Here is a 21364-nt window from a genome sequence, read left to right on the forward strand (position 1 = left end):
TTGAGAAAGAAAAACCTAGAAAAGGCTAAAAGAGAGTGAGGCAAGAGGAAGAAAGGAGGCTGCAGAGAGAGAGAGAGAGACGACTCCGGTCATCTTCTCCTGCGGCCCGCCGGAGATCTAACCTCTATTTTCGCCCAAACCCTCCTCCATTGCAACCTCCACCTCCAAGATCAAACCCATCTCTTCCCCAACTCTAACCCCATCCCACCTTCGTTTCCACCGACCACTTTTTCTTCCCTTTGCCATTGATTCCGGCAAGCACCACCGGAATCCGGTGAGCTCCATTAAATCCGGCCACCCTTTATTTCCGCCGGCCACTTCGCCTTCTCCGACCATCTCCTCCAGCCCCAAACCTCCATTATTACTAGCCCAAACCCTCTTCTCCATTAACACTTAGACCCCCTTTCAACACCAAGTTCTCAGATTTTCAGCCACCCATCCTCATTCCCTCCAACCTCCATCGCCACCCATTCATTGCCTTCATCTAATTTCAGCAATCCATTGCATTACTTTCATTTCTTTTCACCATCTCCTCCATTCCAAAATGTGGCGGCCATTTCTATTTGGCAATGACGAAGGATTTTTGCTCAAGCTCAGTTTTGCCTCCATTAATTGATCAGGTAAAATTTCTCTTCATCTTTTAATCATTGTTTGGAATGCAATTCAAAATAGTCATGCAATTTGGATGTGGTAGTCTTTGATAACTTCTTTTGTTGGGTGGGTGTATCTCTTCATATGATGTTTTTTAACTCTCTGTCTGAAGAATGGAAATTTGAGGGGAGTTATACCCGGATCTAATGGAGGGATAAATTGGGTTTGGGGTGATTGCCAAGATAGGGTAGTACTTATAAAGACACCTTTGCCTGCTGATATTGGCTCTATCATGTTTTAATCATTACACCAATCTAGTTGATCCTTTTATTTCCCCTTTGTTAGATAGTAATAACTCTAAGAATTGTTGAGCTGTTTGATCCTCTTTCAAATAATAAAAGATGAGACCAGAAAGTGCAATTTACGATTTGTGTGCTTGTAGTTCTTGAAATGATTTTATGCCTCTGTATTGGGACTCATGGATCTTGCATCTGTATTGTATAGGTTTCATTTAGATCATGGGTTCTTAATAATGGTAGTTGAACATGTTTTTCAAAAACAGACACACCATCTCATTAGATCAATGCTTGTAGTTAAAGTAATTTGGTTATAAGCTTGTTTTAGATTTGGGAATGTCAGGAGCCTATTCCATATCAGTTGTACTTTTCCACACCGAGCTAATTCTTCAAGTTGCTTTAATGGCTCACAAGGACTGTGAAACAAATAGTATTTGTGCAAAAATGTTCGGTCCTCCTCCTTCTAATTCCCTATGCTGTTGACTTCGCAACTCTAATATCGGTTAAACCTCATGATTCTTGAAGTACTTGGGCAAACCATGAAAACTTGGCAATGGGCATTTGGTCTCGTTTTGAACATTTAAGTGTCGTTTATCTGAGTAGCAAAAGGCTAAGTTTCAGCCTTTGAAGGTGCTTCCACTGGGTTCTAGATGAGATAAAGGAATATTTTAGTGCTTAAAATGATTTCTCGTGGGATTCTTGGTTTTATATTCTTATCTATTGAGGTAACCAAAGTGGGTTTTGATCTCTAAACTTGATTCTAGTAGGATTTGGTCTCCATTTTGAAAGCATCTGAAGGGAAGTAAAATGTCTATGATAAGGCTACTCGGAGCGTCTCTTTGTCTCTTCTTCTTTCTTTCTTCTTCAAGTTTTGTGTCGATATTCGGGTTTCGTTTCGGAGTTTTAGAGCTTCTCCTTGCTTGCGGGATCTTCATTAGCATTTGGGATCGTTACCCGCGTTTGATATGTCCCTTGGTTTTAGAAACTTTCCTCTCGAGTTCAGGCGATGACGGGGTGTTTCTTGAGCCAAACCCCCTTCACCCTTCTTCCTTGTACTAGGATTTCTCATGGGGTTTAGGGATTCCTTTTTCTTTAGGACCTTCGCTTCTTACAGGGTTCAGAGTTTCTCCTTCTTCGAGTCATTCTCCTCATGTTCCTCGGGATCCTTTCCGAGTTTCAGGATTCCCTCGATCATAGGAACGCATTTCTCTCCGGTTTTAGCGATGACGGACGGCAACCTCTTGAGCCAAAACCCCCTTTCAATCAAAGGGATAAAATGCACAAAAATCAAATAACAAAAATCCAAAAATAACAAAAAACATAAAAAAACTCTCAAAAGCGTTTTTTGAAAAGCTGTTTCGAACTACGTTGGCTTGATCCCTTTCCACAGGGTAAGTAGGCAGCTTGGGATTCTCGTCCCAAGTTCAGTCAAACTTTTCAATAAAATCAGTTAAACCCTTCAAAAAATCATTCAAGCATCCAAAAAATCTTTCAAACCTTTCACACCAAAAATCAAAATGGGCAAGGATGAATGATTACCAGGTCACTCGGAGCCTTCCTTTCATTTCATTTCCGATTTTGATCGTGGTTTTCCGGTTTTATCGGTTTTCCGACGTTTTATCGGGTTTTGGGACGGGCGACGACGTAGCGTGGCCCCTTTACAGAGATTGTCCTTGCTGAGCCCAATGATAGACTATGACGATGGTGAGACTTATCCGATCTTTAGCGGATTAGGATCGCTGAGCTTGATTCATTAGAATCGCTCCCTGAGCCTATCGTACGCTCCATTTTCTTTTCCCTGGCATTCTTAGTCTTCATGTACCGTTGATTTTCCGATTCATTTCTTTCCCTGTATCTTTTAGCTCATTGTGTGTTTATCTTTGACTTCTTATGTGCTACTGTTAGCTTGCTTACTTTCCTAGCATGAGATTGATTATTATTTTCTTAGCATTATCTCTTACATAGGCTCCCATGCTAGTGTGTTTATTCTATTGCTTTGGTAGCTGTGCTTATCTGTCCTCTCACCTGCTTAGTTGTAGCATTTATTCATCTTATCTTGATTATCTGCTTAGCGGTAGCCGTGCGTGAGGATGTTACTGCTTTCCTAGATGTGATGGGTTAGGATTGGATGCGGTGAGTTAGGATTTGGATGTTTATTTTCTTTTGCCCATCCCCGGGTCATACATGCTTAGATAGACATTTTCTCGGGGATACTCGTTCCCATTTCACATGATTTTAGCCCAAAACTCTTCAAAATTAATTAAAAATGGCATAAGAGACCAGGTGCTTGCACTTGGGCGAATTGGGGGCGCTTAACACCTTCCCCATTCGTCATCAGGCACGGACTTTTGTATCTCTGGTTATCCGTTGTAACAGAGTATTTCATGGGATCCAGGGCCTACTTCCTTGGATGGCGACTCTTCTTTGTTATAGGTACATCTTGATTCGGGGCTAGTCCTTGAATTGAGAGGTATCTCATTTATATCGCCACCCATGCTATGAGTGGCACCATTTCGAGAGTTCCTTGGTAGAGCTCTCATTCACATTGTGGAGATCTTAGAGGATCGGCGTGGGATCTCGTGTCCCTCGCCCACAGTCCTCGGGATCGGGGTCCACAAACTTCGCGGTGCATGGACAAGTACCAATCTCTCTATGCTCACGCATCCAAGGAGGTAAAGAATTACGTGGATTCGCGGGCGAACGATAGGAAGGTGTTCGAGGAATCCTTGGCAGATGTGAGAAAGCTTCAGGCAGATGCCCAGACTGAGCTTCAGAGGGTTAAGGACGAACTTAGCCGTGAAAAGGAGATCCATGCTAACCTCGAAAAAGTGCGGGACGAGGATGCGCAGCGTGAAGGAGAGATTCGGTCCCGGGCGATTGCCGAGTTTCGCCAGTCTCAAGAGTATCAAACGGATATGGCACTTCATGTCCTGGAGTTTGAGGCGAAGGGGTTCATTGACTGTCGTAACCAGGTTAAGGCCATAGACTCCACATTTCTCGTTGACAGGCTGGAGGGACCACCGGGGACCGAACTTTCCAAGGGAGAGGATTCGGAGGCGACTGAAGCGAACGAAGCGAACCTCGCGGTTGCGTCTTGTGGAGTGGAATCCTCTGTCCCGCCCGTGGGAGCGTCCTCTATTGGAGAAGATCTGGAGAAGGATGCTTAGGGGCAGGGCCCTTGCAGTTTTCTTTTCGCTTTTGTTATGAACTGGATCTGTAAAACTAAATTTTATTGTGGTGTGTGATGGAAGGGTTCGTTCTTCGAGGCGATCCCTACTCATGGTGATGCTTTTGAAACATTTTTACCTTTTTGCTGGTGATAGTAAATTTTTTCCTGATTCTGGCAATATATTGATTTATTTTTTGAAGCAGTACTTTGCAGATAGACTCTTCACCGAGCCTCTTTGGGCATTGGTTTATGAGTCACATCCTTCAAGTAGATAGATTCTCTACCGAGCCTCTTCGGGCACCGGTTTATGGGTCGTATCTTTCAAATAGATAGACTCTCTACTGAGCTTCTTCGAGCATCGGTTTATGGGTCATATCTTTTAAGTAGATAGACTCTCTACCGAGCCTCTTTGGGCACCGATTTATGGGTCATATCTTTTAAGTAGTTAGACTCTCTACCCAGCCTCTTCGAGCACCGGTTTATGGGTCATATCTTTTAAGTAGATAGACTCTCTACCAAGCCTCTTTGGGCACCGGTTTATGGGTCATATCTTTTAAGTAGATAGACTCTCTATCGAGCCTCTTTGGGCACCGGTTTATGGGTCGTATCTTTCAAATAGATAGACTCTCTACTGGACCTCTTCGGGCACCGATTTATGGGTCGTATCTTTTATCCTTCGTTTGTAGCTTGTTTAGTTTGGAGATTTGTCGATGTAATCGCTCTTGCGGATGGAGAATCGAAAAAGAGATTTTATTACTTGGGGAGAATGATTATATGTCTGCAATATCACAAAGACAAAGAACAAACACATAGATTTATTGGAAATAAGGAAACGAAAACAAATTACATTCTTGCCTATTGGTAGAATTTCTTCAGATTCGAAATGTGCCAAGTGCGGGGAATGGGGTTGCCCTCTAAGTCTTCCAGTTGGTATGACCCAGGCTGGAGAGTGCGGGATACGCGGTAGGGTCCCTCCCAGGTGGGAGCCAATTTTCCCGAGTTGCGAGGGTCGGAGACTTCGGATCGTCGCAGTACCAAGTCGCCCGTCCTTGTTACTCTTCCTTCATCCTAGAGTTGTAGTAACGAGCGACTCTGTGTTGACGCGGCCATCCTGACTCGGGCTTTTTCTCTAGTTTCTACGACGAGGTCGAGACTGCTCCTTAGGTGGTTGGGATTGGCCTTTTCATTATATGCTTCAAGCCTCGGAGAGTGGACCCCAATCTCGACGGGTATGACCGCATCTACCCGAAAGGCAAGGCTGAATGGAGACTCTCCTGTTGCGGTTCTAGGGGTAGTTCGATAGGGCCAGAGGAGATTCGGTAATTCTTCTGCCCATAAACCCCGGGCTTTTTTCTGCGCGTTTCTTCAACCCCTGTAAGAGAGCCCGATTGGTTACTTCCACTTGTCCGTTAACTTGTGGACGACCGACTAAAGTGAGCCGTTGATCGATACCTAGTTTTCTGCAAAAATCTTTGAACCGTCGGCTTGCAAATTGGGTCCCGTTGTCGGTCACAAGGACCCGCGGAATACCGAACCTACAAATGATATCATGATAGAAGAAGTTTTCTGTTTCTTTGGAAGTAATCTTCTTCACTGCCTTGGCCTCGACCCACTTGGTGAATTAGTCAGTGGCAACGTACGTCATTCGGTGTCCCTTGGTCGAGTTAGGAAAAGGCCCTAACAAATCCAATCCCCACATAGCGAATGGGACTGGATTGGAGATGTGTTTGTAAGGAACTGCAGGAAGACGAGGTACGGTAGCGAACTTCTGGCATTGCTCGCATTTTCTGACAAACTCAGATGCGTCTTGTTGGAGAGTTGGCTAGAAAAAACCTCGGCGAAGGATCTTGTGAACCAATACCTTTTCGCCCGAGTGATCGCCGCAGATTCCTTCGTGGACTTATCTCATGGCGAGTTCCGCAGCGGAGGGTGGGAGACGTTTCAATAAAGGCCATGAAAAGGACCGCTTGTATAACTCCTGTCCATCGAATATATAATTGGTGGCCTTGGTGACCAGGCGTCGACCTTCCTTTCTATCCGAGGATACGACACCATCTTTTAAGTACCGTACTATAGGATCCATCCAACTAGGTTCCTCGTTGAGTTGTAGGATTTCTTCTTTCTCAATGTTAGGTTGAGGGAGGATCTCGGTGTAGATTTTTCCTGGCTCAAACATTCTGGACGAGGCCATCTTGGAGAGAGCGTCAGCGCGGGTATTTAAAGTTTGGGGAACTTGCATTATCTGGAATTCTTCAAATGTGGAGATTTCCTTTCTCACCTTTTCTATGTATTTGATCATCCGCTCTTCTTTAGCTTCGCTGAAGCCATTTACTTGGCTGACCACCAATTGCGAATCACCGTGGACTCTGATCCGATTGACTCGTAATTCGGTGGCGATACCTATTCCCATGATCAAAGGTTCGTATTCCGCCTCGTTATTGGATGCTTTGAAATCTAGTCACAGGGCGTACTCCGCAATAAAATTGTCCGGTCCTGTTATGACCAAGCCGGCACCATTGCCTCGGCGTTGGAGGAGCCGTCCACGTACAACATCCACAGTGGATCTTGGTTCTGTTGGATCAGAGTCGGTTCTTCGGCTGGGAGACTTGGTCCTTCGGATTCCTCTATCGGTACCGTACGTCTGGATCAGGTTGTATCCAGAGAAGGCATCCATGAAACTTAGCATCTCATGCCCAATGGTGGCATCAATGAGGTGATCGATCCTCGGTAACGGGTAACAATCTTTGGGACACGCTTTGTTGAGATCCGTGAAATCTATGCAGATTCGCCATTTGCCATTGGATTTTCTGACCATCACAACGTTGGCTAGCCACTCCGGGTAGTGGATTTCTCTGTTGAATTTGGCATCGAAGAGTTTATCTACTTCTTCCTTGATGTGCTTTTGTCTTTCGACGGCGAAATTACGTTTCTTTTGCTTGACCGGCTTGGAGTTTGGGTCCACATTCAATTTGTGGATCGCTACATTGGAGGGAATTCCCTGCATATCGGAGGCGGACCAGGCGAAGATATCCAAATTAGTCTTTAAGAAATTGACGAGGTCAGTTTTAAGTTTACCTGACAGGAGAGAACCTATTTGGACGATTTGTTTGTCGGCACCGGGGAACAGAGGAATTTTCGTGAGTTCCTCTACCGGTTCTCCCTGCTTTACCTCAACTCGAGGGTCCGTACCGCATATGAAGAAGGTTTCTTTTGCGGTATTTTTCTTTTTCAACAGGGCAGCGTAGCACTCGCGGGCTTTTTCTTGGTCGCCGATAACCTCTCCTACGCCAAGTTTTGTGGGAAACTTTATTTTCAAGTGGGCAGTGGAAACCACTGCCCCCAGTTCGTTCAGCGCTGGCCTTTCAATGATTCCATTATAAGTGGAAGGGACGCGAACTATTACAAAGGTTTGCATGATGGTGCGTTGGATCAGGTGAGCACCAAATGTTACAGGGAGTTTGATTTTCCCTCGTACCTTGACTTCTCCTCCGGAGAATCCGAAGATGGACCAGTCAACAGGCTCCAGCCTATCACTGCTGATGTCCATTTTGGCGAAGGCGTCTTGATGGAGGACATTGACTGAGTTCCCAGTGTCTATCAAGATTCGCCCCACGTTAAAGTTGGCGATAGTGAGTCGGACTACCACAGCGTCATCATGTTGTCAATCTATCGTTCCATAATCTGCCTCTGTAAAGGTGATAGGCACACTGATACTTGGGTCCCGTCGTTGACTTCTTGGAGGGGTTTTCTATGGAGTTGATTTGTTCCGCATAAAGGGCGTGTCCTTCGTCGGTCGGTCATCCGGACGCCAGACCTACTTAGATGGTGTCGATATTTCTGGTGATCTTAGGTGCTTCCTCCTGATCTGAAACTCTTTGCCTACTGTTTTCTGCACCGTGGTTTGGCGAGCAACGACGTTCGTCTGGCTGGTGTATTTCGGATCAGGGTCGTTGCTGGCTTCTTGGGGGATTTTGAAGGTAACGGTCAATCCGACCAAGTCCCGCGAGTCTTTCGATTTCATTCTTCAGATGATAACAATTGTCGGTGGGGTACCCATGATCTTGGTGAAAACGACAATATTTGTTAGAGCTTTTACCCTTTCCCGAGTTTCTCATTCTTTCGGGCCATTGTATGGGTTATCTATTACGGATTTCGTACAAGATATTTGAGATGGTGTTGTTCAATGGAGTGTAGTTGACCCTATCAAACTGGGGATTTGGGGCGCGACGATTCTGTCGATTGTTGTGTCTTGCCTGCTTATGACTCGGTAGCGCCCTAGAGTCGTCTTTTCATTTTTCGGTTCCTCGGGTGTTCTCCAACTCCCTTTCCATGGCGAATGATTCCTCATTATTGATGTATCTGTCCGCAGTGGCCATGAGTTCTTGGAGGTTGCGAGGAGGATTCACATTCAAGGTGACTTTCATGTCTCTATCTCGGATGGCATGGCGGAGTACGGCGCGAACCCAAAGTTTGGTTCGTTAATTTGGTGGAGTTCCACTCGGAACCGACCGATGAACTTCCGTAATGTTTCGTCCTTTCCTTGCCATAAAGCCAGAAGAGCGTCGGCTGATTTCTTTTGGAGCCGACTGTTAATGAAGTAAGCGACAAACTCCTTTCCCAATTCGTGAAATGACTCGATAGAGTTGGGCCTTAATCGACTGTACCAGTTGCTAGCATCTTTCTTTAGGTAGGCGGAAAAGGCTTTGCACATCGTGGCGTCTGAAGCATTCCTGATTACCATCGCACGGCGATAGGTTCGGAGAAACTCAAGAGGGTTAGATGATCCGTCATAGAGGTCTAACCGAGGCATATCCGAATTCGTAGCGACGATGGAATTGGCGATTCTTGGGGTGAACGGGGAAGCGATCTCGCTATCCCATTCCGCCAGGAGGTCCGGATCACATGGTGCCTTCATTTGCTGTTGAAGTTCTCTTATCTGACGCTGGAGATCAGCCATAATGGTGGGGTTTTCGTCTGCTTGGATATTTTTCGTCGGGCTTCTTATTTGCGGAGGTATCTGATTCTCGTTTCGATGGGCTAGATTCGCGGGTTCCATCATCGAGTTGTCACCCCTTCGATACCGATCATCACGGCGATGGTTGGGTGGCGGGCTGGTGATTGAGGCAGACCCTTGTTGATGTTGGCGGGGTCTTTGACTCCGGGGATTTCGTCCTTCTGAGGATCCTTGCTCCTCTGAAATCTTGACGGGATGAATTCCTTTGCCCGGCGGGTTTACAGGCGGAGGTGGTGCTGCCGGTTGGGGAGGGATCCTTTGGAGTACTTGTTGGAGGGCGGCCGCGACGCTTCCCAGTTGCCGTGTGAGTGGGTTGAAGACGGTCATTGTTACCGGAGTATCGCCGGAAGTAACCATCTCTCCCGTCTCTTCCGGTGGCTCGCGGTCTCGTTGACTTGCTTGGCTTCTCGTAACCATTCCACCGTTAGGTTGGGAGGTATCTTTCGACTTTGGCATAGACGGTCCCACGGATGGCGCCAATCTGATGACGCCAAAAATCTGACTGTATGAACTAGCTTCGCAAAACCTGTAATCCTGCGCTCACAGAGAAAGCGTCAGTGGGCCCGGAGTTGTGGCTTCGGACGACCACTTTGACACTCAAGTCAGAGATGGGCAATCACAGACGATGGACGGGGAATGGGAGAGAGTTTATGTCAAGTTACCAGACCAAAGGAGAAGAGGGAGAATGGAATACCTTTTGCTTGAGTGCGTAGCCCCCTTTTTATAGGGGAGGAGATCCCCGATCTTGGAGATATCAATCGTATCTTTGATTTAGCCCACGTGGAGCGTGATGGCTGGAGAATAAGATCGTGGAGATATCAATCATACCTTTGATTTAGCCCATGTGGAGCGTGATGGCTGGAGAATAAAATCGTGGAGATATGACTTCTGCTGATCATGGGCGGAGATCGTGGATGGTGAATTCGGCGGGACGTTTTGAATTCAAAAGCCGCGCCTTACGTGTAACGGCCGTCCGGATTAGTCGTTTGGGGGCGAGATCCCCGCGATTGTGTTTGATTTCCCTGGTAGCTCGGTACCCGTCAAGGGAGAAGTATCAAGGAGGCCCAATCAATGTTCGTTACTGAGTGTTGCTGCGGGGGTTGTATTGATCCAGTTGAGTAATGGAGAAGGGGTTTGAGGGTCGGTACCCCAACAGTATGTTTGCTCTCATATGAGGAATGGATTCGACTCCGTGTCCTTTTTCAATTAACAAAATATCTACAACAAGGTCTTCTTAAGAGGGAAAAAAATGGTTCCTTCCAAACGACAATGTCAAAGTCTCCCTGTTCAAAAGAGGGAAAAAAATGTCTAAAATTTCCTACTTCTTCACACACTAAAAAAGATAATTTGAATCAACCCTATTCAAGTTTTATCTAGAGGGACCTCCAATTTATGATGATATCCCTATAAATTAACCATAATCATATTATTCCTCTCTAAATGGAGGAAAGGAAACATTTTCACCGAAAAAATTTCAGTCAGAAATATTTTTCTTGAATCCAAACATTGCCTAAGGGAGGTAAAGATTTTTCAGCCATATCAGGTGAAATCTTGTAAATTTTAATATGTATTTTTCTCTAAAATAAATTATTTGAGTTGGGAAAAATAGCCCAATTAATTAAAAAATATTGACTCTAAAATAAATTTACAAGTTTGAATTTTTATTGGCCGTTATAATTATTAAATCACACTTAATCTTATTTTTGTTATGGTTGAATATTGAACCATAAGATACCACACATTGCCGACAACGGTACATAAAATGACACAAAAATGTCCATTATTGATGTAAATTACAACATCTATGCGCCTGTGAAATCCATTATTTTTCAAAAACTACTGTGGGCCCACTTGACATGATGATCCAAACTGTTCATCTGTTGGCCACAACTTAAATATGTTGTATCCGGTAAATAATCTCGATAGTTAGGAGATTGAGGAAAAAGAATGAAAGAAACTCTAGATCTCAGAAATTTGTCGTAGGAAAAACGTCAGTTCGGATATCCCCAAGACTGGGTACTGAATCTAGTAAGCTGTTCTTTCTCTTCCACCATTATTCATTGCTATCTGTCTATAGAATGACCATGAATGATATTTCTTTCACTTTACCATCCTTGAAAATTTCAGTAGAAATGTATCCAAGTTTTCCAGACTTGCGTCTATGGTTTAAGGGCCTAATCTTTCTGAATTTCTTTTGTAATGTTTCTGCTTGGTAGTGTATATAGACTTTTGTAAAAGGATTCTTGCATGGAGCACTCAATGTTTCTTTGATAGGAATGATTAAAATATGTGAAGCCAATTTTATCTTTGACAGGGCATATGTCTCAGGCAATGAGGCTAGGAGCACTTGGGCTCCTACCATATCATGCTCTTACTCTGGAGGAACTCGAAGAAGCAACAAATAACTTCGAGCCGTCGAATTTAATGGGGAAAGGATCTCAGGGTCAGGTATGAGAGTGAATCTATTTTGGATGGAAAATATCACCTACTACTCTTAATAATAATCTTATATATTTGTTCGAAATGCTTGGGGACAAATGATCATGTAATAAAATGTTTCAGTATAATGTTGACTGTGTCACCCTAGCCACTGCATAGATTAATAAAGGCGACAGAATAGGTAGAGATCATATACGAAATGTTAATACACTCTAAAGAAAGGATAAGGGAATGATGTTGTATTTTCCTTCTTCTATCTAGACCTGAATGGACTACCCAAGTTGTGGCTCTAACCATGACATAAAAGTGAATGTTTCCAATGTATGTGCCTGTGAGCATTGAAACAAAACTGATTACAGAAAATAGATGATAGATTTTTAACATCTGGTAGACCTCAATAAGTCCTGTTTATTTGCCCTGTTGCCACCATAATTTAAACATCCTATCTCCTTGATCAAATGGCTATCTTTTAGTGCTTTGCCAAGAACAATTTAACTGTTGTTTTTTGGACTATGCCTGTTGTGTCAAACTCTTTTGAATACTAAATATTTTGTTCATGGGTTCAACACAAAAATCCCCTCAAATTTCAGTCTATTAAGTGGTAAGGTAGTGTAGACACCCCATTTTGACCGAACCCTAGTAGCATCGTTAGATTAGAAATCCTGCTAAATCAGCGTTTTAGAGTCCCAATTTGTACCTTAGGATAGGTTAGGATTCCAGGTAGGTCCCTTTAAATTTTCGTTTGAAACCGTTAGAGTTTGCCTAGCAACCGAGCGAAGTTTCTAGTGTAGTGTAGTGTAGGAATAAGAGTGACGATTTAGCCAGAAAAGGGGGTGTGCTGGAACCTGGAAAGCCAGTTCAAATTTACTGCAGCGGGCTGTCCAGGAAGATATTTGGGTGTGCAGATTAATGCGTAGCTTAATTAGAGGGTGCATTATCCGGGAGCAGGGCAGTTTGGTAAATAGAAAAGATTCCTTTATTCCTTTCCAAGTTACAATTAGGCATAATCATGAGTTAATGAGGTTTAAGGCTATGATTAGTTGGGAAAGAATATTATGAAGCTTCCTTGGAGGTTTAGAGGCTTTTGATCTCAACCCTTTATTCATAAAGGCAATTTGAAGGGCTAGGATCATAGAAAGGAAAGAGAATTTCTTGCCTTGTTTTTTAGTTGGACCCCACCTTTAGGTTAGAAAATGTACAAAATACACTATAGGTGGCTGTCTAAGTAGGGAGGGGGGGGGGTCTGAATTTATCATTTTCCCTTTCATAAAAACCCATATGAATTAGGGTTTTAAAGGGGAGAGGAGATTTTTCGTTGAAAAATTCTCAGAGGAGAGGGAGAGAAACAGAGAGCATAGAGAGAGTGAGAGAGGGATTTCGGCCTTCTTCTCCGGCATCATTTCCAGCCGGATCTATCATTTCCACCCCCACCACAACCATCTTCTTATTATTCTTCTTCTTCCCTTATCTCCACCATCACCATCTCTTCAACCCACCTCCACCATCACCATCTCTCAGCCACATCTCAAAACCTCTCCTCCATTGACCTCTAAAATCCTAGATCTAGATCTAAACCCATTTACTCCGGCAATGGCCATAGATTCCGCCCAACACCTTCTCTGCAATTCGCATCTCTCCCTCTTTACCACCACCACCCAGATCCTATTCCAATTTCATTTTTTTTATCCCCATCAAAACCCATCACCATCACAGCTGGCAACCCCTCTTCTCATTTCCCCAAGACCTCCTTCTCCGGCCTCATTTCTCGCTGAAAATCCGGCCATCCAATCCTCCACCGCTGGCCGATCCTCCACCATCATCACCGTACCCCATCGGAGAAGAAAGGAGCTTGGGCTCCACCGCATCCGACATGCCACCATAGCCTCACCTTCTTCACCTATTCAACCTCCCATTTCTCTGTTTTTCATCACCATCTCTAATCCATTTCAGTAACCCTAGCCTAAAATTTGACCCCATAGCAACCACCTCATTTCAATATCCACCGCCACTTAGAAACCCACATCAAATTCTCCACCACCATCATCTTCCATCAGCCCAACAATCCAGGAAACCCTTTTTGATTTTTATCTCCACCATCACCCTTAGCTCCTTCCTCAAGCTCTTGTTTAATTTGTTCCAAAGCACCCTCTCCATTGCAATTCACTCAAACATAGTTCTAATCCCTAGATTTAAGATTCTCTTCTACTTGGGTTTCACCCATTTTTTGAGACCGAAACTTCCTAGTTCAGATCTGTTCCTCTGGTCAGTAATTTTGAAAAGTGGAGAGAAGAAGAAGAGGAGGCTTTGGACCAGAGCAATTTATTTAGGCCTGCTGGCATTGGATAGAATAGAAAGCGATCAGCGTTGGTGAAATTCTGGATTTCGTGAGTTGCGTGATTTGGGGCAAAGAAAGAGGGATCTTCATTTTTTCTCTCTACCGGGTATGTATTGGGGTTTATGCATTATATTAGTTTTCTCGTATATATTCTTTATGACTCTGAAGTTTACTTTGCTTATCATTGTTATCCTGTTATTCCATTTTTAGTGCCCAGTGCTCATGGAATCTGTTTGGGCATACTTGGTTTTTTTTTTTTTTTTTTTTGAAAATTAAATAACCTTTTCATTTAAATCCAAGCCCAAACCCGGACCTCGGACCCCGGCCCGGCACGCGTTTGTTTTTACACATGCATTACTTGGTATTTTGATTTGCATTTTACTGTCACAATACAAACTTATCATGCCAGGTGGCGCATTGAGCCTCCTGTTTCTTGCTACTCTTTTTAATAATATATGCCGTTATCCCGCAAAAAGGAAAAGCTTTGAGTCTCCTGTTTTGGAATTGATTCCCATGGTTCTCATTCTTTATGCATTTTGAATAATCAGTTTCATCTATGTAGTCATTTGCTTTATGAGAATTTTCTGTTTGGACTTTGGATAATGATAAAGATAAAGTAGTATCTTGTATATGGGCGCCAAGATGTTTTACTCTTAGAATTCAGCGGATGCAATGTGCCATAACAAAGCACATGTTACATGCGAATTTTCAGTTTGGAATCCTTATGTTAAATTTTGATGGAGCATGTCCCCAGACATTTCTACTTATTTATTCTGTTCTTGTATATGGCATGCCTTGAGGGGCTCAATGTGACTCTTTCTTATTTTGGATGTCATTTGTAGAATTTTCTTTTATGGATTGATTTGCAGTTATGGTTTTATATGTAGGTCTGTTCTGGATGGTTAAGGTATAACTTCAATTAGCGTTAAGCTCCGCGCTTCATTTTAATTTTCTTACCGTCCTAGTAAGGTTATTTTGGCTATTTTCATCTTAGAATCGGAGAGGACAAGTCTCAAGGTCCTTGTATTTATTCTATTTCTTGTGCACAGCATGCTTAGAGCGTGTGACTATGATTCTACTGTTTATGGAGGCCGTTGTTTTCATCTATGACTTGATTATCATTTGTCATTTTCATCTAACTGTATTATGGATGGTTAAAACTTAACTGTACATTGTAGGGTTCACCTCGAACTGCATGCTTCACTTTGCATTTTATTTGCAGGTGCACGGTTATTTTTATTATTTTCTTCTTTTTGTTTTTAAATTTAAAACTTTGAATTTCTGGATGCCTATAATATTCGTTCGAGTGGATAGGTTCTAATTGCTAAACCTCCCTCTTGCTGTGTGGTTATTACATGTTTGCAATGTGAGAACATTTTTTTATTTTTTATTTTTTGAATGGTAATGTGGGAACAACTTCCTCATGTCTTAATTCTGTAATTGTTTCTTTGTTATATGGCAGGGTATACTTTCTTAGAAGTTTTAGTTTAGGTTATTTCCTGTTTTGAATTTATTGAGGTTCATGATTTTTCAATAAATACGAGTTTGGCTTCTTGTTGTGGATGTCAAAACTGTAGATCTTACTTTTATATGGTCCAATTGGAGAAGTTTTGTACAAGATTGTTATACACTTTGAATGCTTCAGTTCGGTTGTGGCTGATTTGTTTTATGATGAAGTTGCAGTGGACCCTTTTTTTTTTTTTTTATGGCACAGGGTACCCCCTGCCCCGTTTAGGAGTCCAACCTTCGTTCACTAAATATTATGGCCTGTAGTTAAATTAAAGCATGAACCTGGGTATACCTTTTCTGCAAGAGCCCAGTTCAAAACTCCACTTTGACTATGTGTGTAATTTGTGACTTATTTCTCTACATGGACTTTAGGGTAGTGGGTATTGGTCATTTGATACAGAAGGGAAGGTGTGTATTATCTATAGTTGTGATCTTTTCTAAAATTAGTTTCCTATTTGTACTAGGGTATTTCATTAAGAAATCATTGTTGGGAAGGTGTGTATTATCTATAGCTTGTTTATTGTATTATCTTTAGGTAGAGTGTTCGTAGTCTTTTAGGTGCCCTTAACCCATAAGTAGCCCATTCATTGCAAGGGCAAGGAAACAGTCATCTAGAGCCCTATTGGGAGACATACCTTGTCTCATGAGGCAGTTCTCTTTTGAAGACAAGCCTCATACCTTGGATTTAGCATTAGAGGAGTCCGCCCATAGGAGACAGGCTTTGTCTCATTTATAGAGTTCATCCTTTTAGGAGGCTTGCCTAGCCTCATTTGTGGAACACCCTCATAAGTAGAAGACTAACTTAGTCTTTTTAGTTGCCCTGACCTTGCTTATCATTACAAGGGTGATGATAGGGGTACTTGGAGCTCACCTTTGTGTCTAGGAGGCATGCCTTGCCTCGTTTATAGAACCCCTATTTGGAGACAAGTCTTGTCTCATTTAGAGAGTTTCCCCTTTAGGAGGCTTACCCAGCCTCATGTTAGAGTCTCCCCTTTTTCTAGAGTGAGTTTTTGACTTATTTGCCCTTGTTTTGATAGTGTTATTAGAGAGTCTCTGACTCATTTGTACTCTCTTCTTTAGTGTTGGTAGCTAGGGGTTTCTCCTTTAGAGTTGTTGTCGTTCTTCTTTATTAGAGACTAGCACAGTCTTATTAGAGCTTTGCTTACTTAGGATTTTAGATTGTTTTCTTTGTTCTTGGGGCACTTGTTTACTTGTTCGTGGATTGTTACATCTTGTTTTGGGATACTAATTTGTTGGTTTGGGGTTTCCCCTTTACCCTAAGGGTTTTACCCTAGGGTGTTGCATTGTGTGTTCCCTTTGGCCTTTGACCAAAAGGGTGAAAGCATTTGAAATTTTAAAATCCAGAACATTTGAAATCTTAAAATCACAAGAACATTGAAATCATTTTAAATCACAAAACATTAGAAATTTGAAACCTAAAAACAATTGAACATTTTAAAACCCCAAAACATCAGAAATTTAAAACAACAAAAATATTTGGAAAAAACATTAGAAGCATTTGAAAATAAAAAACATTTGAAAACATCAAAAGCCTTGAATCATTTGGAGTGTTAAATTTTAATGGTAGTTAGGAGAGTTCGATTTTCGAACTACGTTGGCTTGATACTCTTCCACGGGTACGTAGTGCAGCTTGAGATCTTTATCCCAAGTCCAGCCAAACTTTGTAAATAAATCATTTGAATTCATTGAAAATCACAAAAATATTTTATAACCTTGTTTTCAACAAGATCTTCCTCTAGAGTTAGGAGTTTGTCCTAGATAAAGAGTTTTAGAGTTAGGAGTTTGTCTTTTGATGTGTTGTGTGTTTGTGTTAGAGTTAGGAGTTTGCTGCGTCTCCGTCCGGTCAGTTGGCGATTCACATCGCCGACTGATGGGTAGGTCTAGGATGCGTTAGAGATTCCATTGTTTTCCTTAAGACACACAGCCTAGTTACACATAGGTTGTAGGAACCACCTGCATTAGCTTAGGGCTAACTTGTGTTTAGTTAGGGCATATAGGGTGTCCTAAAATCCACAATCCACTGGAATTTAAATAATTGCACAAGAAGCTTTAATAACTAGTCCGGTCTTTCAGGTCGAGTCTAGGATAGAGGTCTAGATGTCTTAGGCATCATAGCTTAGAATAGGTGCGAAGAACTACGTTGCTTTGATTCTCGTGGAAGCGGGGATACGTAGGCAGCTTTGGATGAATACCAGACCATCCAAAGAATCGGGCGAAATCGTTTAGAGTTTAGGATTTGTTGTGTTGCGTCTTGTGTGGTATTAAGTTATATTGCATGTTTTGTTGTGCTTTCTTATTTTTCTGTGCAGACCTTATACCTTTAGCTGTAGCATGCATGTGTTTGTCCACCAGAACTTAGACACCCATTAGGTATGTCACTCATAACCTAGCTGTGATTAGGTGACACTTCTTTCGTTCATCTCGTGTGTGCTTATTATTTAATCCTCGGGACATGTATGATTAGGTAGACGTTTTCTCGGGGATATTTCGTTCCCATTTCACATGATTTTACCCAAAATTCTTTGGAGTTAATAAAAAATGGCATAAGAGACCAAGTGCTTGCACTCAGACGAATTGGGGGTGCTCTTCGGATCTTCTCCATTCGTAACCAGGCACGAGCCTATATATATATATATATATATATATATATATATATATATATTTCTGGTTATCTATTGCACAGATGCTTTGTTTTGGGTTCCGTGGCCTATCCATGGATGGCGACTCTGAGTTTGTTTTAGGTACTTCTTGGTTTGAGGATTTATCCTTGGATCAAGAGGTATCTCATTTATCACCACTCGTGCTAGGCTATGAGAGTGACACTTATTTTGAGAGTTTCTTGGTAGAGCTCTCCTTCACATGTGGAGATCTTTGAGGATTGCAGAGGATCTCATGTCCTCAGCACCCGTCCTCTTGGATCTGGGTCCAAGGGTAATGAATTTTATATAAAGTTATCCTCCTTATCAGTTCTTAATTCCCTTAGCAGCCTAACTCCCAAGTTATGAATGGATCAAGAGCAAAGAAGAAATGTTTTTGGGTGTTTACAGTTAAAATCTGTCTGACGGATTCCACATAACTAAGCTGGTTTTCGAATTTTTTATTTTCTCAAAATTTGAACAAGTAATCACACGCGCTCATGGTAAAGATCTCAAAGTAATATAGGTTATTTGCATACATTATAGGCTTAATTCAGTCGGTAATAGTGTTCAACTCTATCGAAAAATGTTTGTTTTCACTTGTATGATTTGTTATTGTCAGTTCATTTTGAGTTTCCACACTTTTATAATTTAATGTAGTGAAAAGTTGGATCCTTCAAAATGCATCAATGCTCTGTTTTATATTTCCACAAGTAGTTGGTTGGATTTACTTTTTCTATGTTTGAAACTTCACTTGGTCAATCATTGACTCGCACAAATCAACTTGATTTCATACTGAGTCAGTAAAACTCGTTGATCCACCCAATGCAATCAACTCGCGGGGTAAATCATTGACTGCCTGATTCAACCCACTTTTGCTTTGGGTTGACTTCTTGAGCAATGATAAGATTTTAAGCACTACCATATCTCTCTCTAAATGGTGTCTTTCAATCACTAGTTATATTTCAATCACTAGTTATATATTTAACCTAATTCATAAAACATACCAATTGATTTTTCTACCTACGGAAGCCAAATTTGGGAGCTACATGAACTAAAGTAACGCAAGAGGACAGTAAATTACAGTTTTCTTATAATGTCTATGTCATTAGAGTTTCAGACATGGGCATCTCGTAGGAGGATTTCAGATGCCATACATGTACTCACGAATTAAAATAAATGAAAAAGACAAAAGATTTGGACTGTTCTATTTAATGTCCCAGAAATAGGGATAACATTCCCATTTTCATATGTTGCAGTAACCTTTCTTGAATATGGTGTATCTTACTGGACCAATATACAATATTTGAAAAACTGGAAGTTATTATTCTTTTCTGACTTTGGGTGATGATTCCATCGTCATATCTCCAAGAATTTGATAGAATTTTGTAAATTAATATGGTTCAAACATCATCTCTACTAGACACAGACTGCTTCACTTTCAATGTTGACATCTGAATAATTTCACATCATCTTGGCTTCTTTTGCAATTTTAGCTGTACAAAGGCTGGTTCAGTGACGGATCAGTGGTCGTGGTGAGGTGTCTGAAACTAAAGCAAAGGCATGCTCTTAAAATCTTAAAACAGCAAATGGAAGTAATTTCAAAGCTCAGACATCGCCATTTGGTCAGCATTCTTGGACACTGCTATGTCACTTATGAGGAATCCCCTAATGCTACTGATACCATCTTTCTTATCTTCGAATACGTTTCAAATGGAACACTGAGGAGTCATCTTACTGGTAAGGGGAATAACCATTATCCTATTGCTTTTCAGCCATTAATATCTGAAATATCATAAGATTTCAATTCTTATAATTTATTTGGCAGAATGGCGAAAGCAAGAGATGCTGAAATGGTCACAAAGATTAGCTGCTGCTACGGGAATTGCGAGAGGAATCCAATTCTTGCATACAAGAATTGTGCCTGGTGTTTTAAGAAATAATTTTAATATAAAGAATATTTTGTTGGATGAAAATCTCACAGCCAAAATTAGTGATTATAAGCTTCCAAGACCATTTATCAATAAGATCACTAAGGTCAGCTCCACTTAGAGTGAATAGTTCAGTTTTTATTTTTTGTTAATATGAAGTATCCACATTTACTTAATACACCCCTAATTTTATTGGTCTTTTTTTTTTGTTTGAACCAAAAGGTCTCAATTTCAGCTAATTTTCATCTTTAATAATGTAGGTCGGTTCTGAAAGCCCTTTCAATGGAGCAGCTTGGCGATCTGGACAGGTAAGCAACCACCTTTTTTGATATAATAGCTGGAGTGTGTCTTATATAAAATCCAAATCAAAATTAGGTGTAGTTTGATCATCGTCAGCCCAAAAAGCGTTTATATTTCTTACATGTGGGAGTGTATATAGTGATGACCACCAAGCATGTTACGGTGAATTCAGTACGAATTGGTTTTTACTTTCTTTATCTGCAGTACTTGACATGGTGATAAAGAAGATGTTTATCAGCTGGTAGTTATTCTACTATAAATTATTACAGGAAATCCCATCACATCTCTCACAGAATTGGATGTCTTGAAACTTAAGGTAAACAACCCATTCCTCCACTTTACTATTAATGCATTTAGAGAGAGAAATTGAAATGTTTTTTTTTAAACTATTTCTAAGCTATTAATCAGCTATTTCTAAAACATATTTCTAGTTTTTTAAAAACATGGAAATCTCTTCAGAAAATATCCAAGTGTTTGGATTATTCAAAAAAAAAAAAAAAACTCCTTTAGTAACTGGAGAAAGAAGGTTTTGGTAGTATGTTAACGAAATGAATTCCTTGTATTAGGAAATTTTGAACCCATGATTGCGAGTTGTGACACGCCATTAGACATCAAGATTGAATCATGAATAGATTTTTAGTTCATAATAGTATGTCGAAATTTTAGTAATTTTTTTAAAAGTTTATGTATGTTTTTTTGTGGTTCACAGCTAGAGAGAGGCCTAGCAGAAGGCCCGAAAAAACTGAGGGGGGAAACTGATCCTTCCATTAGAGGTACTTTTGCCTATGAGTCCTTAAAAACTGCAGTTGAGATCACCATAAACTGTCTATCTGAAGATATTGGTCAGCGTCCATCGATAGAAGATGTTCTCTGGAACTTGCAGTATTCAGCTCAAGTTCAAGATGGATGGGCGAACAGCGAGAACCTCGGTACACATTCATAGAGACTAATGTATCCTTCATTTTGTATTTATTTTTATCACTTGGTGGTATTTCAAAAATTCGGATCATGGTACTTGTTTGTATATTTCTAACCATCCTATTCTCCTATGGTTCTTTCTATTTTTTATGACTGTGATTGATAATGGAGGAAATGTTAAATGAGCAGGGGGGATAAGATGTCT

The 21364-nt window shown here is 41.4% G+C and overlaps 3 protein-coding genes across 5 annotated transcripts; 1 reads left to right on the forward strand and 2 right to left on the reverse strand.

The window, feature by feature from the left end:
* On the forward strand, positions 1 to 21364 carry LOC143883765 (putative LRR receptor-like serine/threonine-protein kinase At1g14390). Of its 3 annotated transcripts, none has more exons than XR_013252506.1 (7): positions 1 to 620; positions 11385 to 11518; positions 19507 to 19750; positions 19839 to 20047; positions 20202 to 20249; positions 20446 to 20557; positions 20951 to 21052. XR_013252506.1 is itself a non-coding variant. In XM_077387081.1 (7 exons), the coding sequence occupies exons 2-6, from the start codon at positions 11390 to 11392 to the stop codon at positions 20547 to 20549; spliced, it is 669 nt and encodes a 222-aa protein (XP_077243196.1). In that variant the 5' UTR covers positions 1 to 620; positions 11385 to 11389; the 3' UTR covers positions 20550 to 20557; positions 20951 to 21088. The 3 variants fall into 3 exon arrangements, 2 of the variants coding, with proteins under 2 accessions (XP_077243196.1, XP_077243195.1); XM_077387081.1 differs by having other exon boundaries at positions 20511 to 20557; positions 20951 to 21088; XM_077387080.1 differs by lacking the exon at positions 20446 to 20557 and having other exon boundaries at positions 20951 to 21364.
* On the reverse strand, positions 5957 to 6466 carry LOC143883239 (uncharacterized). Its single transcript, XM_077386587.1, has one exon. The coding sequence runs from the start codon at positions 6464 to 6466 to the stop codon at positions 5957 to 5959; it is 510 nt and encodes a 169-aa protein (XP_077242702.1).
* LOC143883240 (uncharacterized) lies at positions 6515 to 7603 on the reverse strand. The gene has a single exon (XM_077386588.1). It carries the CDS (start codon positions 7601 to 7603, stop codon positions 6515 to 6517), a length of 1089 nt encoding a protein of 362 aa, XP_077242703.1.

The sequence above is a fragment of the Tasmannia lanceolata genome, unplaced genomic scaffold (assembly GCF_043159265.1).
Source record: "Tasmannia lanceolata isolate RefF3 unplaced genomic scaffold, GAP_Taslan_0.1 ptg000008l, whole genome shotgun sequence".
NCBI lineage: Eukaryota > Viridiplantae > Streptophyta > Magnoliopsida > Canellales > Winteraceae > Tasmannia > Tasmannia lanceolata.